The following is a 22225-nucleotide window of genomic DNA, read 5'->3' on the forward strand; positions in this document are numbered from 1 at the left end:
CCACTTGTAAATCACTGGGATTTTGCGCACAGCTAGAGAAACTGACTTCTGCAATTGGGGAAAAGTTCAACTTTTCCTTTCTTCTTCTTCTTTTTTTTTTCTTAGAAGAGAAACTTCCATTTTTGAAAATGGTTTTCCACCCCTGAGAGGACATTCTCTGTATTCCCAAAGGAGGAGATGCTAATCACCCTACAGTTAAAAAATAAACAAACAAATCCCATGAATCACAACCAAAGAATCAAAAGTTAAACCAACAACAGTATTTTCCTCACTTCACTAGAGATGTGTGGTTTTATTTTAGTTGTTAAATCTAACTCCTGATCTTTCCAGCAGACTTCGGGACTCAATAACCACGTCTGAAAGGAGATTCAAGAAAGAAAATGGAGACAGGGAATCTTTTTGGCTGTTCCTTCCCCAATCTTCACAGAATACAGAGGGCACCAAAGCTCGTCAAGATGAGAGCCTCATCTTGTCTAGAAAGACAAGACTTCCCTTGGGAGGAAGAGCTTGACCTCGAGTGGCAACAGAAGCTAACTACTACGGAGAGAACACGAGAACTTGGATGTAAATCTTCCCTGCAAAGCAAAGTACAGCACGGATGACTGACAGCCACACAACTCCTGAGTCTCCACGCCCCTCACTTTCTTTTGCTCCCCTTTTCATCTGTCTTTAAAGTGTGGGGCCGGGGTGATGGGGTGGGGGAGGTGTAAAGCTGGGAATCTGGTCATTCTCAAAAGCAAACTCCTGAGGCAGCCCCAGGGGAAGAAGAGAAAGAACATTTTTTTTTTTTCAAATGACACCAAGCAGCCTTAAGTAAATTCATTTGTTCAGAAAAGGTCGGTAAAGTCGTGCTTTTCCCATTAAAAACTGTACACAACGCATCAACATGAGGCATAAACACAGCTCCATGTACCAAGAGATAAATAAATATGCTAAAAATTCCCCCAAACTCTCTAGAGTACCAGGCTGATGTATCACACAGAATAGATGAGCTAAAAGTTTTTGGACATCACAGTGCTGGGCAGTTGCGAGAAGAGCTAAATAAACTTTTCAGGGCTGGAATGAATTGAGCACCAGCCTGGAAAAAAAAGGTAACATTAGAAACAGGCCAACATCCATTAGGTAACGCACTTCACAAAAGCAAAAGACATGAGGCAAGCAGCTACCATTTTCAGAAAAATAACGCAGCGACTTGCAATGCTAAGAGAGAAACTAATTACAAAGAGGAAGGCAGCTTATTATTAAAACGGCCACAGAAAAGAGCAGTGGATCCACAGTTTCACTCCCAGTCATTTCTAGAAAACTTATTCTGATCGCCCAGCCAGATAGGAGCTCTCCTTCTTTTGCTATTCCATAAGATTTCTTTCTTTCTTCCTGTAAACTGAATTTCTTTCCCTGGCTAGTAGGGATAGTAATAACTCCATCATAGGATGGTTGCCATGTGAAGTATTAGAATAACTGGTACGCTAAAAGGTTCTATTTTGAGTTGTCATATTGGTAAAGCTTTTATGTTTCACTCTTTCCTCACTTTGAGATGGTAAGCTCAAGGAGAGGGAGTACTTTTTGCTGTTCTTTCTGTGCCTTGCAATGCCTTCGCCCTTGCCCGGTACATGGTGGATATTCATTCACTCAGTCTCTTTGGATCTGAACTGAATCCCAGCCAGGATTGCGTACTCCTGACCCTTGTCATGCCCGCAGAGTGGGTTCTGTCATTGACGATCCTTTTCCGTAAGAGAATGTTAGCACTTGAGAGGACCCTGAAGTCTTCGAGTTTTATCCCTTCCTATCCAAAAACAGCGTTGGGAAAAATGCACAGTTCCCAGCTTGTATATTAGGGTGGGTTCAACTCTAAGCTATGTGTGAACTAGTTAGTGCCCCTAGAGGGTATTCTTTCCCTGCCCCCTTGATTCTATGCCTTCTTGTGCAGGGAAAGGGGGTACCAAAGTAAGGCATCAGGATGAGGTGAAGTAGGAAGAGAGAAATAAAGCTGTTTTCCAACCTCAGCTAAAAACACAAAAATATTTCCCAATTACACTGAGTCTTGATTCGTCCAGGAACAAGAGAATGATGCTAGAATAATCAGTCCAGGGACATCCTCTTCTCTTCCTTGAGAATATTCTCTTTCCTTTAAGAAAAAGCAACATTTTCCTCTGAGGAAATTTCTTTAAAATGAGATTTGCTGATTTTCAACTAGGCACCCTCCCCCAAATTTTAAACCAGAAATCGCTCCAGTCCCTAGCTCCCCTCTTTTTCAGCTCCAAACACATTTCCACCCACGTCTGTCCCATGCCATAGCTCTTAGGTTCGCCCACCTCAAGCAGGAAGATCATTTTAAACTAAGAGGCTCCCAGTGAATTAAACCACAAAGAGGTGAAATCGCTGTCAGATGTTCAGTGGAAATGGGGGTACAAACCTCACTTACTGTCAGAGAAATCAGAGATGCAAAAAGTCTCTGACATAAGTTAATCTCATGTCTTCTGCCTTAAAAAGAGAGGTGTTTCTCTCACTTCTTCATACAGCCAAGAATACCAAAAATGAGTCTGCAAAGCCCCATCTCCACCCTTCCAGTTAATCAAGTCTGAAAAAGTTCCTGGAAGCAAAACAATGGAGGGAGGTTGTGCTGTGAATTGTCAAGGTCTTTAGAATCCCTGTGATTTATAGATGAGAACGAAGCCTTTCCGTGCATGTGGAAGTTGCAGGGCATTCGTAATTCACGGTTTAGGCATTGCAGGCTACGGCAGTAAACCTGCTGAGCTACTCAATCACCGCCTGGGGTGACCTCTAACGGAGCCTGCAGAGGGCAAGCAGCCTTTTCTCCGCGGGTCAGAGTTCTTGGTTTACCCAAGGGCCTTGGATTGAACCAAAGAGAAAACCACTTGAGTGAGCATAGCAAATGCCAGCAATCTGGTGGAAGGGAACGAGGGCAGGAGGAGCAGTGCAGCACCATGAGGCAAGAAATGGAACTGAGAAGTCAAGACCCACAGTGTTCATTGACCCTCTCCGGAGATGCATGGCGGCTTCCTGTCCCTCACTCCTCCCTCTGCAGGCAGAGGTTCTCTGCTTTGGAACTGGGAAGCGGAGCTGGCAAGGCTCTGTTAGGTACTGATGTCCATCAGAATCTCTTCAGGAGAACGGGGCTGCCTTAAAAATGTGTTCGCCTCTCCTGGATTGCTGCCTTCCCTTCTCGCTCTATGGACCTGTATTGTGCTGGTCTGCTTTTCTGAGCTCATCTGAACCTTTCAGCATGCTACTCTTTGCAGCCCTCCTGCTCTCCGCTCTGGTTTTCCTCTGGACAGACTCTCCTGCTTTTCCTTACTCTGACTTCTCCAACTCCTTTACCAACATACCCCTGACTCTGCCGCTCCATGAACTATGGGGTCCCTCAGGGCTCTATCCTAGGCCTTTTCTCTTTATACTTTAAACTCCCTTCTTAAGTGAAGCCACACCTATGGCTTCAATGCCCTTTGCATGGCCCACCTCTTTGCCGAGTCTCAGACCTGTATATCCACTCGCCCTGTGCATATTCTCACTTGGATGTCTCAGAGGCACCTCAAAATCAATTCATCCAAACTTCCAGCCAAACTCCCCCCAAACTCCTCCTTCAAGATTCTCAATCTCACCAAGTGGCTCTACTCAGATGCTCAAGCCAGAAATCTAGGAGTTACCCTTTACTCCTGTTCCCTGCTCTATCCCCATATATTCCATTACTGATTCTCCCTCCTAAATCTCTCCAATTCACCAATTTCTCCCCACACTTGAGTTTAAGGTCTCACCATCTCTTATCTGCGTCACTGCACGGGGCTCCCAGCTGGTCTCCAGGCATCCCTTCTTGCCCCTCCCCCCCCATTTGTGGCCAGGGCAATCCTTTTAACGTTCAAGTCTTACATTGGCTTATCTGTCATCAGAGGCTCCCTATGACGGCAGAATAAAGCCCGGAGCTCTTCTCAGTACCTCCACGTTTTCATGCATGGCCTCCAAGGCCCTGCTACCCCTGGCAAGCCCCTCGTGTGTCACTCCTGCCTCACTCACTATGCAGCACTCACAACTGCCTCCTGTTATCCTTCGGAGATGCCACACTTTTCTCAGCTGGGAGCCTCCACACACGGCTCTCTCCTTCTGCCCAGAACACCTCCCTCCCTGACCCTCTCGCCCTCGCTGAATGGCACTTGCCATCCAGTGTCACCTTAAGTATCACTTCTGAGCCACCCACCTTATAGACTGTGTGTGTGTGTGTGTGTGTTAATTATTCATTAACTTTATTCCTTTTTAGTGAGTTTCAAGCCCCTGCTGACAGCAACAGGACAACTGTCCTATTTTATTGGACATGAGCCAGTTAAGGAGCCATGGCTCTCTTATCAAATTTGTTTACTTATTTATATGAGATCTATTTATCTACTAGTCATTGATGACTATGATCCATTTGATGGGGGGGAAAAGTAGAGTCATTTCTGATAAAAAAAAAAATCTCCCTTCAGCTACTACAATGTGCATAACACTGTCACCAGGGCCCTTCCTTCTGAAATCCACTGATGCAGCCTACATTTGTCAAACTCATTATTTATGAGCAGTGAGCTATGCAATAGAGAATCATCCTTAGGGATACATCTGCCTGTCTTAGATCTGAAACTGCTTATTCTCCAAGGAAAAAAGACTTCAGTTTTTTTTTTTTTTTAAATGTCATTTAAAACAATGTATCGAAGTATTTTTAGTCTGGACCCTTCTTCTGAAAGCATGGGATAATGACTTTGCTAAATCTTATCCAAAACAAAAACACACTGAGAAGCTATGGGAGAACAGAAATCACATTGCTACTTCTTAAATTAAGGAGATGGACTGCTGGACGAGATGAAGGGAGCACCTTGATAAGGCCCTCCCATGCAATATGTCAGATGAATTTTTCCTTTTCTTATTTCATTGAAATACCATTTAGACATTTTGATGCCAGCTGTTTACCTGTTGGAAGCCACATTCACAGACAGCAGCAGCAGTAACTGCATAGACAGTTGAGGGCACTGAGAGGAGCAGAGCATTAACCTTAGAAAAAGCCTGAGCAGTAAAGTCAGGGCACTATCAGCTAGAGCGGAGCCTGAGTCAGAGCCCCATTCCTGCCCAGCCTGGGAGCCCTCATTTCTCCCTGCTCAAAGCACGGTGCCCAGCCTGAAGTTGTAGCTGGCTTCTGAGCTTCTTCTAAGGTGGTAGTAGGAGGCCCTCTTCAGTGGCAGGAAGTTTAGGACCCCTAACAGACCCATGAGGATGAGGCAGGTGCTTGGGGCAAACCAGTAGGAGGCAACCAATGGAGCCCCGGCAGATGGCAGAGTGCTATGGCAAGAGGACAGGGGACTAGCAGAGGAACTGGGCTGGCCGGTGGTCAGCATGGGAAGGGACTGGCATCAAGTAGCGTGGACCGTGTTATCAGTCTGGACACCAGAAGTGACTCCAGTATGGGCACAACTGGGCAGACAAGGTGGGATGCCAGTCTTAAGTGACTGGGGCACCAGGTAGAGCTCCAGGCAAGAATTCACTTGCTGGTCTTGGAATGTGGGATGTGGGGTTGGCCTAATAAATAAGATTAGGAGAGACCAGCCTGCCACTAAAACCTGGGAAGAAAGTCAGAGCCTCTGGCAGGTTAAATGCTCCAACTATGGGAACCGAGGGCTCTCAGAGGTGTGGAAGAGCCCCTGAGAGGTAGGCACAAGGACCGGGTGGAGCAGTCTTTGTATCCCACTGACGAATACGGTACTTGGAATGTGTAGGGGCTTAATAAGTAGCTACTGAATTAATAACCCTGAACCTGGCTCTGAAACCTAGCTTTTTCAAGAAACCTATCCTTATAGATCTACTTATTGGGTAATTTAAGAGGTTCACTTTGATCATAACCCCTTTCAAACTGTCTTGGTAAAGGCTACGCTATTATATCTGAAAAACTCGAGCCCTGCTTTTGGTTGTCTTTCTCCTGAGCTGACAGAGTGCCCCATGGACCTCGCTCAAAGGCCAGGCGCTGGAGAGCACGGCGGGGAGGCCAGGGAACTGCGGGGGGTGAAATGTACACCTGTGCCACCTGAAATAACAGCGCGTCCAGTCAGCCCCGTGAGTCATCGCAGACGGATAAAGGCAGTCAGACTCCAGGGCTGTTCTAACAGTCAACATGTTTTCTCCGGGCTAAAAAAATTTCACGGGCCCCGAAGTATTCACTGTCTGAGGGGTGACTGGGAAACCATGGCCGAAAAGCCCACCTCTGCAGGCGGTAGAGCAACCTGCCCCCGACCCTGCCTGTCAGGGGGTTTGCGGCCTCTAGAGTCTTTACTTCTGGGAGCCTCAATCCTTAATTGGGATGTGCAGTTTCTGGGAGAAAGACCCAGCAACTACTTTACAGAGATACGGTACTGGCAATATTATTAGGAATCATGGTAGTTGATATTTATCGCACATCTGTGTTATCCTAAGACCCCACAGCAACCTTATGACCTAGGTCTTCCAGCATTACAGGAGAGGAAAGAGGGTTAGCCAACCAAGGAGCAAAAGAGGGGAGGCAAAGGGAAGCACAGGGATTGCACACATGGCAATGAAAACGGAAAGCTGAAGACTGTACTATATTGGTCTGCTCAGTGATTCAGGGTGAAACCACTGGGCACTGAATGTAGCAAGCTGACATACCCTCATATTCTTCTTTTTTTTTTTCCTCTTCTTCTTCCTAACCAGTGAGACTTTTAATCTTTACACACACACACACACACACACACACACACGCACACACAATCAACCCTCACCACACACGTGAAAATCACTGAACCACCTGTCTCACCTTATTAATTAATGGGAGGTTTGTCCCATTGACATCAATGTCCCAAGTTGCCGGTGACTATGTGTCAAAATCCCAGCATTCAACGCCATGACTTGAAATACTTTATTTTATCCATGCAGGATTTCTTCTGCAAAGGCCTCACTTTGGTGTCATAGAGAAGTCACACTTTTTTCATCTTTAGGTTATCCTTTCATTTTTTTCTCTCTCACTCAGTCTTTGAATATCTTTATGTCTGTGAGTTTATGCGAAGGCATGCGTGCACATGCCTAGAATGTGCATATCACAGTGAAAAAACACAATGGAGTCAAAAAGAACTGCTACAGGTCTTTACAGGCTGTGTGACCCGTGCCGCCCTGAGACAGTTTCCTTATTTGGAAAACAAGCAAAAAACACCTCTCTAAAAAGGTTATTCAAAGTAAGTGAACTTTGTAAAGCACCTAATGTATCGTAGGTGCTCAGTAAATGGTATACATCGTTATTACAGCAAGTGCATAAAATCAAAGCTAGATAATGATGACATCATCCACTCAGGAAGGCAGACGTGAGATGTGCCTCTGACAAAGCAATAAAACACATTTCATTTGGCATAAGGTATTTTTCTAAAGATTTATTTATTTATTTTAGAGAGAGAAAGAGAGAGCGCATGCGTGGGCGTGAGCACAAGTGGGAGGGGCAGGGGGAGAGAGAATCTCAAGCAGACTCCTCATGGAGCTGAGCGTGGAGCCCAATGTGGGGCTTGATCTCATGACCCTGAGATCACGACCTGAGCTGAAACCAAGAGTCAGAGGCTTAACCGACTGCACCACAAAGGCACCCCTGGCATGAGATATTTTAAAAACCCCAGTTAAAAACTAGTCTATGCACAGAATCTGTCTCATATCTGTCCACTTGCAGGTTGAAGCACTATGGTCATGTTTATCTAAAGCTGACAAACAGTTGTCTCCAGCACAGTGTCCTTTGTCATGGGGCTCAGTTAATGCGGAATTTAATTATCTATGCTGATGGAAAGAGCAGGTCACAGATAAACCAAAAGTGCAAATACTTCCTAGATCATTCATTCCATTTCTTTCCCATAATTGCTCACAAGTATGACTTAGGTCTTGGCTAATACTGGCATTCTGTAAGAATATATACATTGATGGTGAGAAGAAACTCACGACCTCTCTGATTCAGACAGAACACTACCCTGAATTTGAATACTTGTTCCATGACATTTGCAAGGTGAATAACTGGTGGTGGCCTACCACTCTTCATTGTATGGCACAATAATTATTTCACAGCAATTCCATTCAAATTTTATTTTTAACAATATTTTTGTATTATATTATGTTAGTCACCATACAGTACATCCCCAGTTTTTGATGCAATGTTCCACGATTCATTACTTGCGTATAACACCCAGTGCACCGTGCAATACGTGCCCTCCTTTAAAAAATACTGCCTACATGCACATCAAGAATCACCAATTAAGTGTCGGTTTGAAGACGCTCTTTAGGTTGGTGTGAACACAGTGCTAAAGAAATCAGCAAGTTCTGGGGCGCCTGGGTGGCACAGCGGTTAGGCGTCTGCCTTCGGCTCAGGGCGTGATCCCGGCATTATGGGATCGAGCCCCACATCAGGCTTCTCCGCTATGAGCCTGCTTCTTCCTCTCCCACTCCCCCTGCTTGTGTTCCCTCTCTCGCTGGCTGTCTCTATCTCTGTCAAATAAATAAATAAAATCTTTAAAAAAAAAAAAAAAAAAGAAATCAGCAAGTTCATTTTTTTCAAGAGAGTAATTAGCATCTGGTCCTACAAAAGTCTGAAGAGAGAGCCTACATAACTATGAACACAGAGGGAGAAAGGCCATCAGCACTGCTGGGTAAATATCACAAAGTTTATGTCCTACTGATCAATGGGGCGCTAACAGTGTTGTCTAACTGGTTTATACTATCATGACGTCACCACTGTCACAAGGAACAGCAAACCCACAATGCAATTTTAATTTGTGTTCATTCAACCAGAATGTCAAGTGCCTAGTTGGTGCAAAGGACTGGCCTCCGCATTGCTTTATCTGTGTCAAAGTATTATATGGAGCCCTGGGAGTTCTTTCATGGGGATCCTTTCAGGGGCACACAAAATCATCACATTTCAACTATTTATCTGTGACCCTGGACTTGAACTTAAAACAACATATTACAATTCATCGAAATGCAGAAGCAGATAGGAGAGTCCAACTGTCTTCTAAAGAGACGTTAAAGAGAGTTACAAAAAAAACAACAACAACAACAACACACAATGCCACTCTTCTTACTCTATTTTTTTGTCTTGGGAAACCATTACTTTTCATGAAAAATATATATGTTAATATGTGATAAGTTAATTATTTTTTCAATGAATAAATATTTGTAAACTTTCCTACCTGTAATTTCTAATATGGTAATTATTGATAGATATAACCCACGTAAACAAAAGGCCTTTGGAATTTTTGATAATTTTTAAGAGTATGTAAGTGTTCTGAGACAAAAAAAGAAAGAAAGAAAGAAAGAAAGAAAGAAAGAAAGAAAGAAAGAAAGGAAGAAAGAAAGAGTTGAGAACCACTGTTCTACATCTGTCTCAAATCTTGCAGCATCCCAAATCCCTGTTCCAAATTCAGTTGTCTTCCCAGAACTTAAGCACTACCTAAAATTCCATCATACATTGATTTGCTATTTATCTGTTTTCTCCATAAGCCAGTGACTTGCCTATTTGTTCTCAGATCCATTCCCCACTCTTTGCAACACAGGATCCCCAGGCTCCTGGGCCAAAGACAAGGAGGAGCACTGGTGGGAGACAGGAGGAGGGTAACAGATGCCCAGACACTTTTCCTTACCCTCTCTCCTTTGGACTCATCTTATCTTGGCTCTAGGGCTTGTGGACCAGGTCTTTGCTCTGTGCTCCCAGCTCCCTCTGAGCCACCCTGGCTCCCAGGCACCTGTAATCCCTTCCCCTTCCTTTGTCCAATCCTAGGGTCATGGTGGCTCGCGCCTTTTGTTATTACCTGTTCTCTACACCAACCCAGTTTGACTTTCCAGCTCTGCCCATACTTTGGGGAGAGAGAGTCAACTCAGGTTCCTCATTTAAAATAGGGATAATAATAATAATAACAGCCAACCAGAGCTTCTGTGAGGATTAGAAAAAAATATCCAGAAAGAACTAAGCACGGTGTTTGGCCCAGAACAGGTAATACATGTTCGTTAATATGACTACTACTGTATTCTAAACTTTGGAATTTTGCTGCCCTACAGAAAAAATGGAATCTAATGTTTTCAGCTGGTGTTCAACTTTTGATTCTTAACTGGGATTCTAATGGATGTGGAAATTATTTTTTTCCAAGATCACTACCATAATTATGATATAGTCAATAACTTTTCTCAATTTTTACTTCAGTTAGAAAAGAAGTGTGCAGAGAATACTGCAGGAGAAATTCTCCTCTGTAATCAGGCATTAGAAGCTGCAGTAAATCACAAGTCTCCCCTTTTTATATCACTGCAAAAAGGAAACAAAGCTCAAATTTATTCAGCACTTAACTCTCTGCCGGGAACTCATGAAGAGCTTCCTGTGCATTATGACATTTAATTCTCATAACCTTACAAAGCGGATATCATCATTACAACCCCCGCCCCCTTTTTCCAGATGAGGAAACGGACTCAGAGAGGTTCAGGGCTTGCCAAGTCACAGAGCCCATAAAGCGAGGGACAGATTTGAACCTGGACCGATAATGAGCCATTCACTCTATACTACTTTCGGAACACAGAAATAAAACCATCAAAACACATCCCATGTATTTTCACAGTTCCTGCCCACAGATAGTTTCCTAGGGACCTTGGTATATGTCATTAACATATTTGCTCACATTTCTCTTCAAAGACATGGGAAGACAGGTGCCCTCAGTTTTAGGCTTTTTCTTCCTATTTTGGGATGGCAAAATATTGACGGTTTATATTTGATGAGGGGGCCATAACAGGTAAATCCCCAATATTCAACAACTTCCCTCCCTCTGCTCCTTATAGGGTCCATGGTAGGACTCCCCGGCTGGGCCCAGCAACCAAGGTGATGTTGAAGGAAGTCATGCACAAGTAATTCTTGGTCGTCCGCAGATGCTGAGGCTTCAGTGTGCTGTCATGCCAAGCATTAGGGCTCCCTCACTTCAGCCTGTCACTGCAGTTTCCCGGATGACAGGACTCAGGGGGTAAGCAACAAAACAAACACTCAGCAGTTGGCTGCGGCTTCTCCCTTAAATCATCACTGCTCGCCACTCTTGGGATCCTGGACTGAGTGAGACAGAAACACCGAAAACCTATTGCTTCTTTTGAAGGATGAGTTCTCCTTTTCCTGTGAGAACACTAACAATTCATTTTGTCTCTCCATTAAGACAAACACTTTTGCTTCCAGAGGCATGCCCCGAGAATCAATTAGACACGCCACTAAAGAGGTATTCACATAATAAAAGGATTCTTTGACAAGCTTTCTTTAAATATTGAACTTTCTCTGAAAAATGAAAATGTGAGCCAAGTGACAAAAAATTCAACTCCTTCATATTTTTGAGGACTCCATCTGTTCTGCAGTCGGAACTACATGGCAGCGGTCAGTCTACGCTGGCCCAGTCGTGGTCAGTTCTCCAGGCGCCCACTTTGTGCAGAGGGTTCGGCCGAGCGCCGCACTGTGCAGCGGATATGAGAAGGTGGAGTTGGCTTGGTGCAGGCCACGCGGGCTACGCACGTGAAGCACCTTCTCAAGTCCTCCTGTGGACCTGGTCCTGGTCCTGGCAGTCAAGCCAAGCCAAGTTAATCCCATCCCTCGCAAGTTTACCTCTTCTTCCTCTGCTTCCTCGAGATGTAGCAGAAGAGGAACGGAACATGGATAATCAACTCTACAGTCAAATGCTTGATCTAATCCGTGGATTCTTTTTTTTTTTTTTTTAAGATTTTATTTATTTATTCAACAGAGATAGAGACAGCCAGCGAGAGAGGGAACACAAGCAGGGGGAGTGGGAGAGGAAGAAGCAGGCTCATAGTGGAGGAGCCTGATGTGGGGCTCGATCCCAGAACGCCGGGATCACGCCCTGAGCAGAAGGCAGACGCTTAACCGCTGTGCCACCCAGGTGCCCCTAATTCGTGGATTCTTATCCAAGCTTCTTTCCTTTTTCACCTCAACTCGCCTGACGCATCTATTTCATCACCCTGCTACTGTGTGATGCTGAGGGAACCGACATTTGAAGCATATCCAGCCCCGAGCTAAGTGTTTGAAATGTAGCATGTTATTTAATACCCTCAACAATCCCGTGAAGAAGCTACTGTCACACGCATTTCATAGATGAAGAAACAAACTTAGAGAGACTGAAAATTTACCAGTAAAAGTTGATTACTGGGACTCAAAGTCACATCATACAGACACTAATGCTTTTGTTCCTTTTTCCCACCCCTCTCCCCCATTCCCCGCTCCAAACTGGCTCATTTTCCCAGAGCATCCATTATATTAGAAGAAGACTTAATGGAAAAGCTGATTATATGAAGGAAAACATGGCTAGAATTATCACTTGGACTATACATTTAACATGAGTTATTAAAGGTAAAATGACAGAAAGTTCCCATCTGCAGAGGCCTTACAGGCAACACATGTCCCTAGACCTACAAGGTATTTTAAAGGAAGTGAATCACTCTTTACACATGGAGATCTAGGGGAGGCCAATAATTGGACCTCCCTTCAAAATGACATTATTTAAGTATCTATACCCTATCTATAGGGAGGTAGAGCACTGGCCAGGAGGGTAGAAAGGGAAGGCCTCTGGTGTCAGGGCTCTGCCGATGACCCCTGCTCAGATAAACAAACCTGTACTCTGTAGAAGTCAGTTGGGAATTCCAGTATGTGCTTAGGGGTCTCGTCCTTACTCCAAGTGGCTTGTACCACTGTTCCTTCCAACTCCATACTCTGTTTTGGGCAAGAGTTCTGGTTAAGTCACTTTTGTCCATCCTGTTGCACTTCCAGATGTATTTCCACATCCCTATAGCATGGCTCTGAGCCGACCTGCTTCTCTGTGCAGCTCTGACTGCCACAGCGTAGCCTTCACTGGCTAAGGAAGGACGCCATGTCTACGCTCACCAGCCAAGTTAAAGCAGCAGATGCCCCACCCCCACCCCAATACAGCTTTTTTCATCTCTGTTTTCCACTGAATATCACATATCCTCTTTGCCTTCCCAACTGATACTGAGATGTAACAACTTGTCACCTGAGATCTTCCGCATTAAAATTACATGGCACAGGTAATGGAGAACTTGGTGCAGGTTGGGACAGTAATTAGCCTTCCCTTGCAGGGCAGTCTCTAGGTCCTCTGAGCTCCCTGTATCTACTTCCCTTCTTCTCTGCTTCTTATCACAGGGAGGCACTCACCATTCTTCAGAGGCATCTCTTGGGATTTGTTGAGTGGGTGGTTATTTAACACTGTCCTCATTAACAGAACCACCGAGTCACTGCAGTATTGGGCTAACAAGGCAGGGAACGGTGACCACCCACAATAGACCATCAATTCTCCAGTGGTCATTGGGGGTGTGGAAGAGTGGATTCAGCTGTGTCTGCATGTTTTCCATGAATATACAACTGAACAAACTTGGGTTCCCAGGCACCCCAAAGGAGGCAAGTTCTTAAAAAGAGCAGAACCAAGGGCACTTGGGTAGCTCAGTCGGTTAAACATCCAACTCTTGATTTCCGCTCAGGTCATGATCTCAGGGTCCTGGGAGCAAGCCCCACCTCAGGCTCCACACTCAGCACAGAGTCTGCTTGTCCTCCCCCTCCGCTCCTCCCCCTGCTCACGCACACATTCTCTCTCTCAAATTAAAAAAAAAAAAGCAGAACCTTGGAGTTCCCATCAGTAAGGACCCGGTATAATTTCTATCAGATGCAGGCCCTATTTCACATTCCCACATGTTGGGTTTGTCTTAGGACTTTTCCCAGAGAGGATTTAACATCTGATGTAACAGGCAAGGGTAAATTAAGGGTGGTGTTGACTGTATGATAAGAATATCACAGACATGGGATGCTGGAGTAGTTGAGACCATGTCTGTGGAGTTGGGCCACCTGGGGTCTGAATCCTAGCTCTGCCTGTGTGACCCTGGCCAAGTTACTTCACCTTTTTCATCAGTGAAATTGGAATCATACTATGTGCCTCAGAGGGTTGCTTTACATTTTAAATGACATAATACAGGTAAAGTATTTAGGGTGGTGGTACCTGTCCAAAAGATGGCAGCTTTATTATTAGGCCCTCCCAACTAGTAAATTCTTCTTAGAAAGCCAAGCAGTCTCTTAGATCCCAAAGGCAAATCATGTTTCCAGAGCCTTGGGAAAACTTGCTAGCTCACAAGTTATCTTGGGAACTCCATTCCTGGCACTAAGCTGCCTGAGAACACTTTCTCCATCCTCTTAAGAGATCGAATTAAGGTAACCTTGCCCAACACTGATTTTACTGAGTAGCTTGTCCCAGATGTGACTGGTAGGCTATCTCCCCTCTTCTCCACTAACCTGTACCCACCCTCTGCTGAGGTTAGCTGCTTTAACACTGGACATGGGCAGTCTTCTGAAAACCAAGTGAGAAGACCCAACCAAATGGCCTTTTCCTTAAGTAGTTAGGCGTTCATCCCCAAAACCAGGCTTTGCTCTAGCTCCTTAAAAAACATTGAAATTTCCCAAAGTCTTTGAGAGATGACAACCTGTAGAGAGATTACAACCCCACGACAGAGCAATTCAGCAATGAAGACTGCTAACTTTTAAAAAATCTTGTTGAGTCTTTTACAATGCATTTTATTATTCTAGGGATACTGTTCAGAAATTGCCTGGTGGTCTCCATGAATTTGGGTTGGTAGTTATGCAGAACTGTATGCACAGAGAGAAAAGCAACGAATACACTTGTTTCTCAGCACCACTTAGAGGTGATTATGGCTCTCGGCTGGGTGTTTCTACTCACACTGCCTCCTTTAGTCCTTACAACAGTCCTGTGAGATTGAATTACTATCGTCAGTTTACAAACAGCAGTTCCATGTTTACCAACGTCACATAACACCTTGTGAGGGCAGAGCTCCTTGAATCGATTCAAGTCTCTGTCTGTGAGTCCAGTGCTAGCTCTACCCCACGGTAAATACAGTTTGTTGATGTACATTCTGTCTTACCAGTGTTATACAGATTTATATCAAAGCCAAAAAATGAGGGAGACCTACAATAAGAACATAAAAAGTTAAAATTTAAAGGCTAATTATAAGCCCAGTTCCCTGACACCTCATGTCTGAAAAGCTCTCCCCAGGGACATTTTTATAGTCTCATATCTCCTGCCACAATATCTTGAGAGAGGACGAAACTCAGCTGTAGCCTCATCAGAAAGGTTGCCAAAGGGATGCAACTATTCCCACAATGCACTTGACCACTGAACGAACTACTCGTTTTAGAAAACCGTACAGAGCAACTAGACATTCTGGACATTATGGAAGCTGCTCAAGGTCATGAACTCTGCTTTGCTCTCTCAGTGTCTAAAACAGGGCCTGCTTCTGAGCAGGTGCTTGACAAGCATTTACTGAATGAATGAATGAATGAATGAATGAACGAACAAACAAATGGTAGTAACGGTCATTATGGGCTCACAAAGTGTTTTCATGAGGTGAAGTCATCCCTTCCCCGATCTTGGAATGGAACATGGAAACAGTTACAATGCCTGGACACACGCTTCAGGCATTTCGGAGGTGATTTTTTTAAACAGGAGCAAACAAAAACAAAATAAAACAAAAACCAAAAAAAAAAGAAAAAATCACTTTCTTAAAAGTTATAACAAGAATTTGGCTTTGTAAAATTTTCTCCATCCTAGACAACCTCCCAGAACCACTGATTGAGAAATCTTTAGCCATGTGAAGGAAAATTTGCAAAATAATGATTCATGCAATGAATGGGGGGGGGGGGGCAAGGGCATAGATTTTTCACTACTCTTGAGCCCAAACTCTGACTTCTGAATGACTTATTAGCTGTATGACCTTGGGAAAGCCTATTTAAATGTCAGCATCCTCACTGGTAAAATGGAATATTTAATTAATTTAGTTATTGCAAGAATTAAGAAAGATTAATAGTGGCACTTAGCAAGCTCAATAGACGTGAGTCCCCTCCCTCGCCTGTCTCACTTTCCTTCCCTGCTCTCTCCTTCTCTGACACCCAGATATTCTAAAACCATAAAGGTAGGTGAGATCATGTAATTAATTTTTCAATGTTCTTATTCCTCCCGTTCAGAGACTTTTTAAAAACATGAGTTGGAGGAGCTCTAAGTTTTCCACTCATTTTTTTCTGAGTGTTAGAACTAAGATATTACGTCTTATTATATAACAGAAAAACAGAGAAGCTAAGGGCTAGGACATAAAAATTATTGTTAACTAGACAGGCAATACAATAAAGAAGAAGGATGTAGCTATTTTTCTGTTGTTATCTCTAAAAGTGGTTGAGGAGATACAATGGAAGAGGAGGTGGTCTGTGCTTCTGAAGTTACTGCTGTCTTAGAAGCTTTCACAGGGACATCTGTTGACTTTTGCACAAAGGAAGCTGAAGGGGATCAAGGCGGAGTGGAAGAGACTATGGTTCACAAGGGAGCCACATCTGTTTGGTATGCTCCCAACTGAGAACGCTAGACTTCAAAATAGTACGGGTATCCTAGTTAAAGTAGGATCCAGGAACAGATGAAAGATTTTATTTCCCCCCATGTGTCAATGGCAGAGATCAACAGCTGTTCATATGCTTTAATACCTAACTGAGGGTGAAGACTTCACATCTGTCAGTATTTTCCGGTCCTGTTTCCTTGGATCGCAGTGGGGAGGAGGTGAAGTCTGAACCCCTCCCAGTTCCCAGGCAAGAACACAGAAATATGCCTGGGATTCAAAGCCCTAATGCTAAGCAGAGCTCCCCATTTCTCATCCACCCGGGGTCTGCTGTTTGCAGAGAATTCTTCTTTTACTTTATCCTGACAGACATCTTGATCATTTCCATGATAATGACTCACGGCAGAACAAAGATCAAAAAGAAGAAAAGTAGGCTGGAATCAGGGGGAGGAAGAAGAGGAGGAAATGAATTCTAACAGAGAAAGTGGCTCCTAAAGATAAGTTTTTTCAAAAGAGAGCAAGAATATAATCCAAGGGCAAATGACAGCCGTGCACAGGATGCTGATAAAGACCTTCAGGGTAAAGCCGGCGGTTTTTACTGACCCCTAACATTTCGCGTTGGAAAAATTAAACAGAGAAAATTAGCCTCTATGAAGGCAAAGTGCAGGATAGACTGAGGGTGCTGTAAAAGGGATTCAGTGCTTCTGTTTAACTTCTGATCACCAGCACTACAGACATGCTGGGACTTTATAGAGATGATTTTGTCCTCCATTCTTCCATCCACTGATCTGTCTATCCATCCATTCAATAACTTGTAAGGCACCAAGACTAGACTTAGTACTGGAATAGTCAAATGAATAAAAGACATTCCATACCTTTACGGGACTTACATTCTAATGGGTGAAAGCCTTCACAGAGGACATGGTATAAAGGATGCAGGAGAAATTCACTAGTTAGAGAAGATGGGGGATTCCAGAAGGAGAAAACAAGATGGATAAAACCAGGGAGGTAAGAAACGGACTGTTTCTGGAGGGAATGAAAAGCAATCTGGGCAGTTAAACAGAGTAGTGGCAGGTGCTTATTACAAGTACAGATTCTCAGGTCTCATCTAAGAGAGTCTGATTTAGTTGTTAAGGGGGAGGGCCAAAGAATTTGCATTTTGAACAGAAGGCCCATATAATTCTGATACAAACAAACGTTTGACAACTCTAACTTCTATTGATTAACATTTCCCCAAAGATGCTAATGGTGCTTCATTAAAAAAAAAAAAAAAAAAAGATATAGGTTCAAATTAGGAAATACTACATACTAAAGTATTCCTTTCTTGGACATTTATAATGCACATTAGCATATTAAAGTCCTTCAGTAAAGAAATTGTTTTCATTCAGCAGTTCCCAACTTATTTTCCATGGACGAAAGAAAAAAAAATCATGGTGCACCTATTAAGATCTCTCAGAACTATGTACTATGAAGCAAAGGTTGGGCAGAGCTGAAACAGAGGATTCTGACCAGGTGAGTATGTTCTGCAAGCCCATTGAATGGCTCAGGAAATGTCTGGAAAAAGACAGCAAAGTCAATGACTCGGGGATATGGCGGCATCTGCTGATTTTCTCCAAGTAAAGTCTAAAACCATCTATGATGTCCTAGTTTCCAAGCCGACTGCCAGAAGCTTCCTTACTCTCAAGTAACACACCATAGCTCTGCGATGTTATTTCTGGTCACCAATTCTATGTGGTAACCACGGCTGCCAGAGACAGCAGAAGTGCCCAGAGTTCAAAGCATCAAGGAGCAGAAACAGAAGAGGAAAGACAAAGAGGACATATCCTTGCCCACATTTATTTATCTTTATTGCTATCACATGTTCTGCACTGAGCACTGGCAGTTGGGGAAATTCCTCCTAGCAATAAAAGACGCCTCTGACAGTCAAAAAATTACAAAAAGATATGAACCTAAGAACTTCCCATCCCCCTGAGTTGCCTATTATATGGCTGGGGGCGTTTTGGAACCCTGCCTTCTTCCTCCTGTGCTGGTGAGCCAAGAGAGTTTGCACAACCACACACACCACCTCCTTCCTTAGCAAGGAACAGCACAGAGCAAGAGCATGAGAGAGCTGGACAAGTCAAGGCAGCACAGTGGTTCTGAGCGAATTGGTTTGTGTGCGGAATATTTCAAGATGTACATACTGCCCTAATCAACATATACACGTTTCTCCCCCCCGGTATTAGCTTAATCACTTCCATACCCCCCCCCACCTCAACTTCCCATATGCCACATAGGGACACACACATCCCATCTAGAGGGGATTTCGACAATGTGTTCCAAATGCTTCTTTTATATCCCAAACCATCTCAGAGCTTTTTAATACTACTGTCCAACAGCACAAGTATTTTTTCAATCATTCCACAAATATTTCCTGAGTGCCTACAAAGGTTCCAGGGCACTGTGCTAGACACTGGAAACACAAGAGTAGAAGTAGGGGATTGTTCCTTCCTATTGAATCTCAGGCTTAAAAACACAAAACAAAACAAAACAAAACAAAACAAAACAAAACCCCTGAATTTTCAATTCAGCCTGTCAGTGCATGGAAAATCCAATTAGCAGCAGCATAAATAAATATAAAAGGGAGATAAGGTTTGGTCCTTCCCCTGGAAGAGTTTTATGGCTCAGAGCACCAAGCAAATGAAAGCATTTGCATTTCAAGTGTCCTAGTGGGTCCAGCAGCCTATACAAGTGTCCACAGTTAACAGTACAGCCTAGAATTAATAAAAAATGATCAGGAGTGGGCAGAACAGAATGCCAGAATCTTTATTTCCCAAGAATGCCAACCCCTGTTTGCTTGATCCCCAAATAAGCTCATGGATTCTCACACTAGGATTCCCTAACCTGAGAGGTGAATACCAATAAATGCACCAGACTTAATGTAACTTTAACTAGTTAATTAGCCAAAAAATGAAAATTCTACCAGGATAACTGGGTGAGTTTGGAGTCTAGTCCTAAGGAAGCCAGCAAGATCAAATCTAACATTTCACCAAGGCAATGTTCCCAAGCATGTGGTATGTGTACCACTGAGGTCCACAAAATAATTGTAAGTAGTCTGCAAATTTTTTAATTTCAAGGAGGTTCTTGGGTATGGAAAAAACACACTGCAGGTATGGTGGAATTTAGGGAAACATCGATATGGTGTTCCCCAGCATTCAAAGACGAGAAGAAGCCTCTGCAAACTTACTGGGCTTGGGTGGGATGCACCAAAATAAGCAAGAAGCTGGTCACAGACTTACCCACACAGGTTGGAAATATGTCCTCATTGTTGATCTGGACCTCGATCCAATCCATTAGAAGGTTCATGTACTGGGGAGCTGGCAGGGCAGTTGGCTTCTTGTACTTGAGGTCATCCTGCCACCGATACTCGTATTTGGGGCCCCCTGACATCACGGGGCAGGTCTGCTCGGTGCAGAACTCACAGATGGTACCATAGATGAGGTTGATCCGATTGAAGAAGTCCACCACGTGCACCGCCACCCAGTCGTTCTGGTCCTCCCCACTGGGCAGCTGCACAGCCGCCTTCAGGTCCACGCCTGAGTTGAGGGATGCCTGAGCCCGTTTGTGGAGCTCAAATCTCTGTGTGCCAGGTTCAAATTTCCTCTTGGGCCGGAAGGTCTTGTCCTTGTTGAACACCTGCTTCAAGGCTATGGACATGGTCTTCTCCTTCTCTTCCTTTTTTTTGCAGGAAGCAAAAAGGCACCTAGAACTTTTCAGGGAGAGGTCACAACCCAGCAGGGTTTTCCACTGCCAGCCGTCTGGCCCCAGGCTTGCGGTCTGCAGCTTTTAATCTCTTTTAGGCGGCCCCTTCCATCTTCCTCTTGAATAGTCTCCAAGAGAACCTCATGTTTCTTTCTAAAGGCTGAAGAGAAAAGGGTCTTCTTAGTACCCAGTTTGCATTTAAGAAACAACAAGAGCTTAGATCTGGTTTCCACCTTGCTTCTGACAGTACCTACTTCCACCCAGGTATAAGGATGTCAAGGACATGCCAACACCCCCCCCACCCACCCCGGCCCCGAGCATCTGTAATGGTGATTCAAACCATACAAACAACTCTTTTTCTTCATGGCCTTGGTCAAATCTCTGGCAACTCTTCCCTATGTGGTCACAGACTAATGGACTCTCCAAGATGTTAATGTGAACATGTTAGTCAAGGCGCCATCCCCATCCCACATATGCTCCTTTTTAGAGCATCTGCCCCACTCCCCACTGCCTTTATTGAGTAAGCATGGAATCGCTACCCCATGCTCTTAAATAGAACTGATTGGATCAGGGGTGGCTATCACACCAGGCTGGCTAATAAGAATATCTCTCAGGGGAATTTGGGATCAGGGCCCAGCCTTTGTCAGGCATTGTTCCTGAGAAACAATGAAAACTGGGCCTGGTTGAGCCCTATTTGGACCACATGCAGTGCAGTTAAGAAAGCTGCTCTGCTGAGAGGGGAGGGAGGAGAGAAGACTGAGGAAGGAAGGAGAGTGAGGAGGGGGGGAAGAGGAGGAGGGGGGAGAGGAGAAGGAAAATGTCACTGATATCCAGAGAAACATTCAAGAGCACAAGTGGCTATAGGGAGAAGGAGACAAGAAAAAAAGAGAAACAGTGAAGAGAGTGGATTCTTGAGTTCCTGGTAATCTTCTAGGAATTGGTTCCAGTTATTTCTAAAGCCTAGCTGTGATTCCAGCCCTTGAGATCCATAGGTTTTCCCTGAATTAGTCAAATAAATCCCTGGTGGATCAGTTGCCTGGGTGGCTTAGTCGGCTAAGCATCTGCCTTTGGCTGAGGTCATGATTCTCACTCTCCCTCTGCCCCCCATTGTGCTCACTCTCTCTCTCTAGTGCTCTCTCAAATAAACAAAATCTTTAAAATAAATAAATAAATAAATCTCCTGTTTTACTTCAGCTAACTTGAGTGGGTTTTGTTTCTTTCCAAGAATCCTTAACTACGATGGCATTTATCACCCCTATAATATTTTATCCTTTACATCTTTGATATCATACCCTAGAATTCTGAGGAAGAGGTGTACAACAAAACTTTCTGTGATAACGCAAATGTTCTATATCTTTGTTGTCCAATATGGTACCAACTAGCCATATGTGGCCCTTGAAGTGTGGCTAGTGTGACTGAGGAACTGAATTTTTCATTTTATTGAATTTTAACTAATTGAAATCCAAATAGCTACCTGCAGCTAATGGCTACCATTTTGGAAAGTGTAGCTTTGGCTTTCAGTGCTCTCTTCTTTATTATCTCACTTGACCCTTACAAAAGCCTGGTGTGGTTTATAGTAGATTTGTAGTAGTTACCACTGTCCCTGCGTCTCTAAGAGGTAAACTTACTTGCCTAACAACGTCCCATAGCTAGTATGGGCATAGTTAGGATTGCAATCGAGTTTCTTGACTCCTAGTAAATATTCTTTCCACGTAGCCTTATATTCTAAAAAGTGATGCCCTTCAACCTGTCTTTCCTTCTGGTTCCACAAATTACCTAAAGACCACAGGTATAGATCGGCTGGAGGTAACGATTGTGTGCTGTGACTTGGAAACAGAGAGGAGAAAACTGACCCACTTGTGGATCAAGTCCTAGCAAAATGGGCCGGCCACCAAATGTGGCCAGATTCAGAAGAGCCCATCATGGAATCTGCTACAATGAACTTGGAGCTGATACCAGTGTACTGCACCTGCCCTATTTAGATGGGGTTTTGCTATTCCACACTCAAACATGGCTCGGTGATGCAGTCAACCTTAGGTTATTCAGGTAA

General features: G+C 44.0%; 1 protein-coding gene across 7 annotated transcripts in view; it reads right to left on the reverse strand.

The window, feature by feature from the left end:
- The window catches only part of MOB3B (MOB kinase activator 3B), a 210965-nt gene that overhangs the window by 120451 nt on the left and 68289 nt on the right, over window positions 1–22225 (reverse strand). For all 7 annotated transcript variants that reach the window (XR_008959893.1, XM_044386884.3, XM_044386885.3 and 4 more), the window contains exon 2: window positions 19713–20335. Coding sequence is in view for 6 of the 7 variants with exons in the window: in XM_044386884.3 (XP_044242819.1) it covers window positions 19713–20130 (418 nt within the window). In the remaining variant the exon portion in view is untranslated. The remainder of the gene's footprint in view (window positions 1–19712; window positions 20336–22225) is intronic.

This window comes from Ursus arctos, unplaced genomic scaffold, assembly GCF_023065955.2.
Source record: "Ursus arctos isolate Adak ecotype North America unplaced genomic scaffold, UrsArc2.0 scaffold_18, whole genome shotgun sequence".
Classification (NCBI taxonomy): domain Eukaryota; kingdom Metazoa; phylum Chordata; class Mammalia; order Carnivora; family Ursidae; genus Ursus; species Ursus arctos.